This window comes from Hippoglossus stenolepis, chromosome 3 (assembly GCF_022539355.2).
Source record: "Hippoglossus stenolepis isolate QCI-W04-F060 chromosome 3, HSTE1.2, whole genome shotgun sequence".
Taxonomy (NCBI): Eukaryota; Metazoa; Chordata; class Actinopteri; order Pleuronectiformes; family Pleuronectidae; genus Hippoglossus; species Hippoglossus stenolepis.
In genome coordinates this window covers 14,448,802-14,461,510 of record NC_061485.1, presented here as the reverse complement: position 1 = coordinate 14,461,510, position 12,709 = coordinate 14,448,802, and the positions used below count along the sequence as shown (strand labels likewise).

Here is a 12,709-nt window from a genome sequence, read left to right as displayed (position 1 = left end):
ACACACACACACACTCACACACACACACACCACACACACACACACACACACACACACACACACACACACACACACACACACACACACACACACACACACACACACACACACACACACACACACACACATCTCCATTTCTTCCTCCCACTACTGTAACTGATTCTAACTGTGACAGTAACAATGTTATGTGTAACACTACATGTTCAATAGAAAATTGGCTTTTTTCAAGTCAATGTTTTTTTATTTACTCAAATTTAAAACTTTATGTGGTCCACCTTGCTTTCAGTTCTGTACCTAACCAGATGGGGGCAGTCAGGATCTTCTGCTGGGATCATTGATGCATAACTATTGTGGGAAAGGGGAGCAGCTGCTCAATGGCTCAGGATTTCTTTGTAACCTGACGGCCCATTCAACTTTGTTACGCTAGAGGAGTTCTTCACTGTGCTCATAAAAGCACAACAACAACACAACAGTCTGCTGGTCAGTTAGGACCAGAGCTGCACTGCAGAGTCAGTCCACCACAAGATCTCTTCAAAAAAGAAGTGGTAAGTCAATGGATCCTGGAGATTTTGACGATAAGCAAAGACAAAATAGACTGACGCACAAAACTGACTTGAGGAAAAAGCATATCTGTATACACAATAAAACAAAAGTGCCTGGGTCAACATAGAAGCTGAGTCAGTTCCTCAGGTCCTGACTCAGCAGTCATGTGGCACACATCTTAGATTGGTCGAAGAGAATACAACAATCTCAACCTTCATTTAAACTTTTACGCAGGCCACAAAGTAAAGCCGTCACGACACTTCAACTAGGACACACACTACACTACAAAACCTGACCACATCCAATGGCAAAAGTCTTCATACCTGTTCTTGAACGACAAGACGTGATAGCTGCACGTTAAAACAAAACTGTGTTTATAAATTGGAGATGCAATGAATAACAAATGGTGTGGTGCTACACTGAAAGGGGCCCTTCATTGATTTTACACATCAAAGTCTGGAGAGTACGACTGCACATGTCTATAAAGTCTTCAGAGGCTCCAGAGGGTGATGAGTCAAGTCGGATGAATTGCCGCAAACGATGTCACTGGAGTCAGCGTTGGTTGGGGCTGAAGACCACAAGGTAGAGTTCTTCCTTTAGAGGTTTTAGGAAAAACACAGGAATAAAAAGATATGTCTGGTTCTAGATCAGTGAAACACCGTTTTAAAGACATTTGTGTTTTGTCGCATGGTTGTAGACATGAAATTTGAGGATAGTGTGTGAAGAATGAAAAAAGAGTAGCGCTTTTCTAGTCTTGATGACCACTGTCTGTCTGAGTGTTTTTCCATTCACCCATTCACCCATTCGCACACACACACTCACCCAGGGCATCTATCTGCACCACTTTCTCCATGATACATCACTCACACACTGCCAGCACAGCCGTCAGGGGGAATTTGGTGATCAGTATTTTGCCCAAGGACACTTCGGCACGTGGAACGGGTGAGACTGAACCGGCAACCTTCTGGTTAGTGGACAACCCACTCTACCTCCTGAGTCACAGCTGCCCCCCCAATTGCAGAAAGGACCTGTTCGGAGAGGACTGTAAACCTGTGTGGATCATTGAATCCTGGGTTTTCCCACCAGTTGAAGCCTACCTGGATAAAGCATCTGTAAGATTCATCACTTTGTTATTTCGTATTCACTGACTTTGGGCTTTTCTCTTCTGTCAGATGAAGTTAAGCTGTATTTATAAAAATGTGGCAGCAGATAAATACTAAATAGCATTAAGAATTTTGAAAATAGAGAGATAAAGGGATCTTATATTTTCTAAACCTGACACACACATACACACCTCACACTCACACCTCCATCTCTCCCTAAGCATTGGCAAAACACACTCCTCTCACTGTTCCTGCCTCCGTACCACCCACGCTGGGATAAGTCATCGCCGCTTCAGCGCGTAAAGCCAGGTTTTATCTGAACAGCCGTGTTGCCTTCAAGGCCTTATTCTTGATCTCTCCTTTGTCTGCGGCAAAGCTACTACACTGCGATCGTTCCGATCAGCATTGCAAAGCAAATAGGTGACACACACATTCAAAAAGACAATCACCGCAATATATTCATTTTCTTTTTATTCTTTTCTCTGTTTGGAAATTGCAGGGTCAATATTTTTCATTAATCACATTACTTGACATGATGCACCAAAATTTACTCTGTTTACAGGAATACACTGAATAGAACACAAGGTTTCACAATGGATACACGACTGACATTTTGCCCATTGCACTTACAACAGTGAATGACATTTTCCAGATTTTTTTTTTTGTGTCTTTTTTTGCCAGCTTCTTCCCATGATCCTCATCACCTCGCAGATCACACCCATCAAATCAAAGACCTCCTTATAGTCTGACAAAGGCATTGTACTCTGCAGATGCCATGGAGGTTTTCTTTTTTGTCTTGTTTTACAATACACATTATGTATAGAAACTCTACACAGACCGGATGTTTCGGAATACGTGTTTTTGTTCCACTGTTGTAAACAGTCAATATGAGTCAGCCACATACACTATGCTTATGCAATAATAGTAATAATCATCATCATTAGCTTTATCATCATCATCATTATCGTGGTAATAAATATTATTTTTATACACAAAAGTTGGCAGCAAATACGGCATGGGGATGCACATGACGGCCGTACTCAGAACTCAAAAGCTGTACAGTAGAATGAGTTTGTATTTACAGTAAGAATGTGTGTCTGTCTGCCTTTCTGACAATCCGGACGGCTGCACTAAAGGATGTTTTGTCTCGTGCACCTCATATCGACCAGCTAGCACCTTCACCTCTCGTTCTGACGCAGTTCTCACACTGTTCAGCTGGAGGCACTGTTACGCAAACAAACCTCCATATTTATGGGTTTTTGTCGAGAAGCAAGTGCCACCAGTCAGGCCTGTGCTTTCCAAATGGCATGCCCTGATTTGTGAAAGGCTGGCTGAACATTTTACTCATCAATATTCTCTTTGTTGGCCCGTGAAAGTCAAGGTTTAAAAAACCTTAGTGAAATCATGCCTTACCTTTTTTTTCTCTTTTTTTTTTATTCAGGTACAAATTCCAAGCATATAAGATCAAATCATGCACCTTTCCAATGGCTTGGCTGCTTCTGAGTGTTTTAATCAAGAAAGAGATATCTGATAGTAGCATTCCATTGACCCCACAGGTTATACTGACACCCATTATGTACATTGACACGTATTAATGAGAAGTGCTGACCATCTGAATCACAGGTTTACAGCCGCATGGACAGTCACTGCAAGCCAAACACTGAGGAGCCCGGGTCAGCCAAAACGCACAAGAACTGAATGAGGGCTTACGAACAGCCAGACAAAGCCAAGCAAACCCATGCTTCAAAGCAACATGATGATGGACATTCAAAACCAACAGTCTACACAGTTTACCCTTTGGCAACAAGTCCCCAGTGTGGGGTGTGAGGGGTGAGTATACATGCCACAAAAATAAAAACAATTCTAGTTCAATATTCAAATTCATACAGACAAGTTGCTAAGTAAAAACATTTTCATGACTTTTTTTTTTTTTTTTTTACTGTTTTAGCTCATAATTTTGTTGTTTTCTTGTGAATACAATGATGATAATAAACTGTTTTCGGCTGATTCACTTCCAGGTTCAAAATGAGTCATTGCATAGAACATTTAAATTGATAATTGCTTTCATCCTCTTCTTTATCTGTATGTATTTGTGTGTCAGTGTGTGTGCATGTGTATGTGTGTGTACGCGTGTCTTTGCACAAATGGAGGCAGTGGGCCCAGCTTGTTAGTGAGATCATCTCGTTGGTGAATTGGTAACCACATCGATCTGCAGGAGGTTAACAGGTCTGTTCGGTGGAGAACTCGATTAACCTTGGCTTTGAGGTGTAACTATAGGATGCAAAGACCGTAACGTGTACAGTATGTGTGTGTGTGTGTGTGTGTGTGTGAGAGTGTGTGAGTGTGTGTGTGCATATGTGTTTGCAAGAGACACAGAGAGAGAGAGAGAGTCTGTGTGATCGTACCTGTCTTGCATGCTCTAATGCATCTGCACAAAACATGCATGTCTGGACATGGTACTGTGGTTGTAAACCCTCTGACAAATTGTATTACGGCTATTTATCGACACAAGTGTTTGATAAGTTCCCTTCGCTAATTGAAACAATATTTATACCATTGTGCTATATACCATTTTCTGCATGCTATTGCTTTTAAAAACAAACAAGCAAATAATTTGATGCAAGAAAACAGATTCAAACAAATCAAAAGTGAAAAATATAAAGTTTTACCAAAAAAAAAACACAGAACAGCAAAAAAAAAGAAAGAAAAGAAAGTCACTAGAAAGTGATTCCATAAATACACAAAGGACAAATTTACATCGTTAGATCTTTGATTTGTTTTATGTACATACAATATACAATTGTGTAAAAAGAAATGCATGGTGATATGGACAATTTAAAACATATGAGGTATACAGGTAAAAAGATGTACCGAATAAGGCTCTTCCATTCAATAAATATCAGGCAAAAATGAAAAACAAAAAGATGAGACAAACAATAAAACGGATAAAGTCCCAGAAGTCTCCGGGGCTGACGGTAACGATGGCTTTGCGATGGCTAATAAAGAGCCGTGGCCACTCTTTCATTTGGTCCTCTCATCTGTGTGAATCTCACACATTTGTGGGCACACTGGTAGTAAATCCCTTCCCCTAAAACTAAAGCTAATGACTAGTGGCATCTCATAGGTGGTGAAAAAAAATGGGCTTCTTCTTTTTTTTTTTTTAGTTTTTCAAATATTTGTGCGTGCATTCTGGTGTCCACATTTACACAACGCATTCTGTAGACATCAAAAACGAAAAGAGGACAAAATAAAAACACATTCAAAGAAAGGGTAAAATTCCCTATACTGGAATGTACTGCAGAGACCAGAGAAAACCAAACATTCAAGGGTTGTAGTGGAGTCATAAGGTTGGTTGTTGTTGCCGTGATACACATTGTCTTCTTCAGGTATGCGACATTCCTGTGGGTTAAGATTGGTATTTTTGGTGCAAGCAAAACCTATGGAAAATCTTCTTTCTTTTTATATATTTTTTGTATGAAAAGGCTCTGAGGGGATCAACGTAGAATCAAACATCCTCGCCAGGAGTCCTCAAACATGAGCTGTGTTCCATCGAAATCCCTGTAGAGGGCACTGCAAGGCTTCCTATGTTGAGTTGATTTAAAGAGGGGCATGCACAGCAGAGCAGAATTTCTTCTATGATATCCAGGTGCCTCTCTCATCAGGCCTTTTACTGTCATATAGATCCCAGGAGACTTTTTTCTAGAAGAGGAGGGGGAAGCAAATTCAAGTCCTCCTCCCCCCACTCTCCTCCGCTTCACTGCATCCTCATTATCGACCGTTGTTGTCCTCCTGTAATACAAACAGTGAAGATGTGAATGTTGGCAGAATAAAATGAATTGTTAATGCATGATATCAAATTTACAAGTCCTAATGCAAATACAAGATATAATGCTGCAACATAGACTAAACCAATACAAAATATATTTTTAAATGATCTGGGCCTCTACTGCAGGGATTGTTACACAGCACATTGACACAGGCCAACGCCTTCATCTGCGTGCATGTTACAGCTCCTCCAGCCTACTCACAGCCTCCCTGCTATCGGCAGTAATCCACTAGGCTGAGCAGGATGGCCTGCTGCTCAAAGAAGCATTGAGTCGGGTTTATGTCCACATTCCCCCCCAGAATCCTCAGACTGGTCAGGACACATAGAAGACTGACGCGGCTACTGATATTTATCCAAGTGTCAACTTAGACATAACAGTAGAATGAAATTCCTTCATTCAAATGTGCCATTACTTCGTCCTGTGCAAGGCACAACATGTGTGTTTTGTCAGAAGCTAAACAAAGTGAAATCTGCTTTATTTTCGCTTCTGTAGTTCTGCTCCATTGAGCAGAATTAGTTGATTAGTTCATTCTTCCATGTAACGAGCGAGTCTTACCATGAGTCATGTTTCTGTGTGCCTGCATGTGCTCTTGTCCCTGTGTGTCTGTGCGTGAGCGACATTAAAGCCAAGCCTCAGTTAGCCATCTCAGGCTAATTATAGCCCAGTGTGCTTGGCCCAGATTATTACAAGTGTGTGGAGTCAGAGGGTAAAGCGTACTAGTGCTGACCTCCCATATTCTTGGCTTTGGCCTCTCACCTCTCCAACACAGAGTTCAGGCTGCCTGTTGCCCGGCACAGCGATCAACCAATGATAGAAAAGGATGAAGAAAAAAAACAAAAAAAACAACAAATAAGAAACAGATGATATAATGTTCAGTTACTTACCACTGAAGCATCGAGAAGTCTCCACGGTAATCATTCTGGGACTATTGTCATGCAAAGGCATCCATTTACTTCCAGGCGTCCTGCAGGCCTCCGCTCATGTCTTGTAACATCGTGCTGACGAAGCGATTGCCCTCATTTAATTCAACTCAATCGTGTGCTCATGTCTGGGGATTCAGTGCTGACAAGGCATCCTTTGTTTCCAGCTCTGTTCAGTAATTTGGGGTAAGGGAAAGGTACAGAGGATCAGTCCAAATATACCCTCAGAGCATTAAAAGAGTCATCCCTTCACTTGAGTCTTCTCTTTATGCAAACATGGCCTATGCTAATCTATGTAAATATCCAGCTGATATAACATTTAATCAATTAATCAAAGTGTGACAGCATTCTATGTTTACAGCTTGGAGTCTTGAGTCTTGGAGTTCATGAAATAATGAGGTAACATGGCAAGTATCATCAGCTATCAACAGCTCAACAAGTCACTGCATTGTATCATAGGGAACAAGTGTTGCAGAAGGGAATAAACACATTCTTTAAATTAAATTGTAAATATAAAATGAAGACAAGTTATAGAGATACTCACTGATGCACTCAGATTTCTCCTCTATTTCCTGTTATGTGAAATGTATTTAATGCAGTGTCATAGGTTTTTCAAGAGCAAATGTACCAATCCATCTAATTTCATCTCGGCATACCCTGAAAAAACCACAAATGATTCAAAGATTATCAAGTGATAGGAAAAAATTCTTAACTTCTGATGATAAGCAGACTGCCAAGATTGAAAATCTAAATCAGATCGAGTTGCTAAAGCCTTTAACTTTCATTAAAAAGTTGAATTAACTTACCCTCCACTAATCACTTCACCACAATGAAGTGAACTTCTTTCCAAGTCCAGACAAAGCTGTGAGTGACAAAGATAGGCAATTAGAGAAATTAGCCAACAACCTGATCAAAAAAGTGAATTTCACATTCAAACAATTCCAGTATCTTAATTTTATCTTCATATACAGATTCTACTTCGAAAACTAAGACATTAAACATTTGCTATGCTAAATTATAAACTGTAAGGAAAGTTCTTAAACATTTATTTATATATGAACACACCATCTCCAAGTTTTCCCGCCTGCTCTGCGGCACCTCCCTGCAGTATTTTGGTCAGAACATTTTCCCCCTCAGCAGGTGGCTGTCCTGGTGCAGCGATGCCTATACCTGCGGGTTTGCTACCAATCCCAACAGGCGTGGCCTTGGAGCCTGCAAAAAACAAAAAAAATGTAATCCTCACATATGTCATAATTTTCCTGGGGTCATTGTGTGGTGTATGGCAGAGCTGGCACTTACCAATGCCCGTCAGAGGAGGTGTAGCTATTTTTGTAGGCTGAGGTGCTGTTGGAACTCCTGCTGTAGGTTTCATTCCAGTAGCTGCAGGTGCAGGTGCAGGTGCAGGTGTAGTATCCATCTTTGCCTGCAGAAAGATCAGCACAAAGATTTCTTTAATCTAACATCAAATTATATACTTTGTTTATTTCAGTGTTATTCTTTATTTACCCTCCCTACTTTTGACTGTGTGCCGTATAGTGTATATAATGCCAACATTGACTCTAAGTAAACTAATAAGATTGTTCTTTGACTCTATAAACCAAACGCATTGAACAAACAATTGTGTCATCTGTTTAAGATGGTTCAATAAGGCAAAAATAATGGCATCAGATTAGAAAATACCACAACACAAGATTTCCAAATATCACCTCATTGAAAACATAATGTTGTTATTGCTCATATAGATAACTTAAACTAGGCTTAATGTCACTCACTGCTGTGGTAGCTGGCGGCCCAGTTGCAGACCCGACTCCGGGCTGGCGTCCCTGAGGTAGGGTTTGGCCAGATTTAGGCTGCTGTTGTGCTGGTCCAGCTCCTGCAGCAGTTGTGTTGGGCTGGCTGGTCGGAGCGGTCTGGTTGTGTTGCAGTGGTGGTTGTTGCTGTTGTTGTTGTTGTTGTTGTTGTTGTTGTTGTTGTTGTGCACCCTGTTGTTGTGCACCCTGTTGTTGTGGACCCTGTTGCTGGGCTGGTTGGGTGCCATTAAGTGGTTCAGAGCCTGGATGTTTCCCAGACTGACCCTGACCGCCTGACCGTTGCTGACCAGCATGGCCCGGAGCGGGCTGCTGCTGTGGTTTAAACCCTGCTGCAGAGGGATCCTGCCTCTTGGAGGTTGTGCGATCTCCTTGCGGTCTCTGGCTCCTTCCTCCAGTACCGTGGTGATGTCCAGAGGCTGTATCACGAGAGAAGTCACCTGAATTCCGGGGGCTTCCCTGGGCAGAACGGGAGTCTGGACCACTCCTCCTTTGTGCAGACGAAGAGCCTCTGCCGTCAGTGCGAACAGAAGGGTCTTTGGGGTGTGTCCTAGAAGAGCGGGAGGACCTTGGGTCCTCCGCGGAGTGGCGAGAAGAGTTATGTCTGCCAGAGCTGCTGCCGTGGTGACGGTTGTCCCGTGACGACGTGGAGGTGGAGTGGCGCTGTTGACTGTAGTCATCCTGAGGACAGTATTCCTCTGGAGGTTCATCATAATCATGGTAGGTGTGTTTACTACGCCTACCTGTGGATGAGTGACTTCCACCTCCGTGATGTCTTGAGCGATCAGAACGGGCCTCCCGTGGCTTCTCAAACCAGTCAGTTTCTTCTTGGCCCAGGTGATAGGCTTTTTAAAACCAAAACAAACATCATCAGTCAACTGTTTCACATGTTGCGAGGAGAAGCATGCAGAGCGAAGCCATGCAAAATAACTTGGAATACATGCTCCACATTCCAGAGCCATGCACATATTTGAGGTATCCAGCAACGAAAAAAAGAAAAAAACAGAGGACATCACAACACTGAAAAAATATTTATGCAAAACATGAATGAAAAACAGGCATATTTGGCTCCATGTATGAAACGAAACAGTCCATAAAAAAAGAAGCACAAAAAATAATGGCGCTCTTCTCAAACTTCCACACTCAGCATGCAGGCTCTTAATGGATAGAAAAAAATAATTCAATACAAGTTATTCAGCACCAGTTACCTTCACTGTCAGAAACAGCACAGTGCATGTCATCTACAAGGTAAGGGTCATCTGGTTTATAGACATGACTCCTGGGCAGGTCCTTCTTGTGGTGGTCCTGAACGTCTGGCAATGAATGGCTGGAGCCATACTGATTCCTCACATCGTGGGCTTCCGGTATGTCAGCGGTTCTTTCCATGCCTACAGGCTTCCCAACAGGACTGAGTGGGCTCTCCTCTTCGGAATTTTGGTTGCGCATCGGAGGCCTTCCACTGCGACTGCCTCTCTGAGACCGCTCCATGGCATCTCTTTCGTAAGATTTACTCCTGTGGCCTGTGGCATCTCTGGAGGAAATCTTGTCCATGCCATATCCAGTAGACCTGGACCTTCCAGAGCTATACATGCGGTCCTCTTCCTCAAGACCCTCACGACTGGTGCCATAATATTTCTGCTGGTCATATGTGTTTTTCTTCATCCCGTAGGTCATATCGTCCTGAAGCTTCTTGGATCTGGATACAACCGTACAACTGCCTCCTGTTGATGTTGTCATTGTGTAAGAGGCAAGGTCAGACTCAACATCCCGTGCTTCCTCAATTGGGGAGAATTTAGAGATCTTCTGCTCCATGCCCTGCTTCCTGTGCTTACTGCGTTTAGAGGAGACTACAGCTGGGGCAAGATTCTTGGGTGTAAGTTTGTGGCTACTGGGGGTGCTCCGTGATGAGTGCTTATAATCATCATAGTAATATGAAGAGCCTCCACTCACTGTGGTGGTGGTACGACTGTCTACTGTGCTTTGGTAACCTGTTGATCCTGTAGGTCTGCCATAAACATCCACAGGCTCATCTTCAGGCCTACCATAGGAACTCCCACGGGCAGGGCCGTTCTCAGTGCGATACCGCCCTCCAACAGGATGACCTAAAGCATCAGTGGGCTGGATAGTGTTCTCTTTTGTCAACTCACTGATGTCGTCAATCATGACATAGTTCCTTGGAATATTCTGCTCCAGGTTTGAGGCGTAGAGACCATCTGAAGCATAAGCAGAGGTGGGACTCTCTGCAGAGTGAGTCAAGCCAGGCTCAGGGGGGCGGTACTGTCCATAGGCATTGTTGTAGACTGCATTGGCAAAGTTGCTATCTGGAGCTGATGTTGCCACTGACACTGCTGGGTTGCTAATGACCTCATAGTTGGTTGGGAGTTTTTGCTCAAGGTCTGCCAAAGATGTTTGCCTTGGTCTTTGATGTACTGTAAGGATCTCTGCCTGGGGCTGGTAGGGGAGGCCAGGTTGGTAAGAGCTGTGGCTGGGGTAGGGAAGACTCTGGCCTGGCATGGGTTGACCAGGCTGATGGAAGGCCTGGTGACCATGCTGCTGCATGCCAAGGTCTGTCTGGTAGGAGGACTGGGCATACATGCGGGAGGGATATGTTCCCTGATTCTGGTAGCCAGGGCCTGGAGGGGGGTGGGGCTGGAAGGTTCCTGGCTGAGGTGCAGAGGATGAAGGGTACTGGGGAGGTTGAAAGCCGATCTGTTGGTAAGCTGCACTTGGCGGCTGTGTTGATGGTTGACTTTGTGGGTATGAATAAGACATATAAGATGAGGTTGAGGGATACTGAGGGGCTGCATTGAGGTCATTAGGAAACTGACTCAGTGGTGCAGTGCTGGGCCTTGTCAGCAATCCATTAGCATCAAAGGTTGCTGATGCAGCTGCCATCCTGAGATTATTGAGCTCACTATCTGACATGTAGTCACGAGCATCACCCATACATCTCAGGTAAGCCAGGTCTCTCCTCTCTCTCTCCTTCACCATGGTCTCCTTACGTTGGGTGATGCCTAGCTCCAAGTAACGCAGCTTGGCATCAATCTCTTTCTCTTCTTCCTCCAGTTCGGCCTGTTGCTTTCGCAGCTTTGATGACTCTTGTTCCACAGCTTTCAGTTCACTCAGCAAGCCGGCCTTGGTGACTCCCTGAGAGGGTCTGGGTAGGACCCTCTGGGGCATGCCAGGAGAGCTGTACATTTGTGCTGGAGTAACGATGGGGAGCGGAGCTTCCTCTGGAGGGGGGCTGGGGAGAGTCCTCTTTATTTTCCTCATCAGAGAGTTCTGCTGCTGCTGCAGGGAGACCATCTGCTAGAAGAAACAGATATACATCAGCAAACACTGAGCTATAAACAGAATGTGTTTATGTAAATTAGACTCATTACTGTATAGTGGGTACTCTCACAGGGTCTGCAAATTTAGTTATCCCGAGACCTAAGTAAACAGCTATGCAGCCTGATATGTTGTCAAACTACTTATTGCTAATTGACCTATGTACTATGGGAGCATCAGCTCCATCACTAGTTAAATTAACACTGATTGATTTAAATTTTATTGTATCAATTAAAATGTTGTTTAAATGAAACCAAAGACACTAAGGGACCTTTTTTGATTTTATGCCTGATTAACAACGTTATGGGAAATGTTTCAAATGGAAGTGGCAGTCAGTGTAGTCAACATAAAGAACCTCTATTATCTAATAATACTGCAAGGGAAAACACTAAGGGGTAGAATTCAATCACTTTACATGTTATAATTTTTATAATGTTCATAATGTTGTGACTGCAGTAAATTAAATATTAGTCAAATATGTCTCTACTAGTATCAATAGGTTTGTTTTACCTGGCAACATTTGCTGAATGTAGGATTCATAAATGTCAGAATAATTTCAAATTGAAATAAAACAAAGAAAAATAATAATAGACATCAGAGTTTAATGAAACAATTGTGTTTTGAGTCTTTTAATTGCCTTCAATTTATTTTCAGGCATTTATTAGTTTTCCCAGTGCTCCTCTGATCAAAAACCCACAGTATCTGTCTTCTTTATTAATACTAAGAAATGTTTACATGCCATGCGGGTAAGAACAGTCAAACATTACAAACTACAACACATCTATGCTAGTCTGCTACTTACAAAATAGTTGTGTTGAGTAGATCCATTGAGATTGTGTTAAGTATCCACAAGAGAACCATGTAATAAGTGCTACCACTAAAGATTTGAGGTGCAAATGTGGAAAAATCTGAAATCCGACTTCTATGTTTCCTACTCAAGACTAATTTTGGTCTGAGTGCAGAGCAATAATAATTTATTTTGACCAGCTGCTAACAATCAGTAAGAGAGCAAAGCACCATCAGGGTTGCTCCACATTGCATCTCCCCCTGGCAACTCTTTAGGCTTGGCCAAATATAGAAGACAGTGAGAGAGAGAGAGGGACTGAAAGAATGGAAAGGTAGAAGATTAGGGAGGCGATACAGGAGAAGAGGATGATGGGAAAATCTTTTCTGGCAAG

General features: G+C 42.8%; 1 protein-coding gene across 1 annotated transcript in view; it reads right to left on the bottom strand.

The window, feature by feature from the left end:
• Positions 1 to 2,100: 2,100 nt before the first annotated feature.
• bsnb (bassoon (presynaptic cytomatrix protein) b) overlaps positions 2,101 to 12,709 on the bottom strand; it is a 61,372-nt gene continuing 50,763 nt past the window's right edge. The window contains exons 6-13 of the mRNA XM_035153273.2: positions 9,410 to 11,510; positions 8,166 to 9,046; positions 7,693 to 7,816; positions 7,459 to 7,605; positions 7,200 to 7,255; positions 6,938 to 7,050; positions 6,358 to 6,562; positions 2,101 to 5,435 (exon numbers count right to left, since the gene is read on the bottom strand). Of these exons, the coding sequence (XP_035009164.2) occupies positions 7,215 to 7,255; positions 7,459 to 7,605; positions 7,693 to 7,816; positions 8,166 to 9,046; positions 9,410 to 11,510 (3,294 nt within the window). The 3' untranslated portion in view covers positions 2,101 to 5,435; positions 6,358 to 6,562; positions 6,938 to 7,050; positions 7,200 to 7,214. The remainder of the gene's footprint in view (positions 5,436 to 6,357; positions 6,563 to 6,937; positions 7,051 to 7,199; positions 7,256 to 7,458; positions 7,606 to 7,692; positions 7,817 to 8,165; positions 9,047 to 9,409; positions 11,511 to 12,709) is intronic.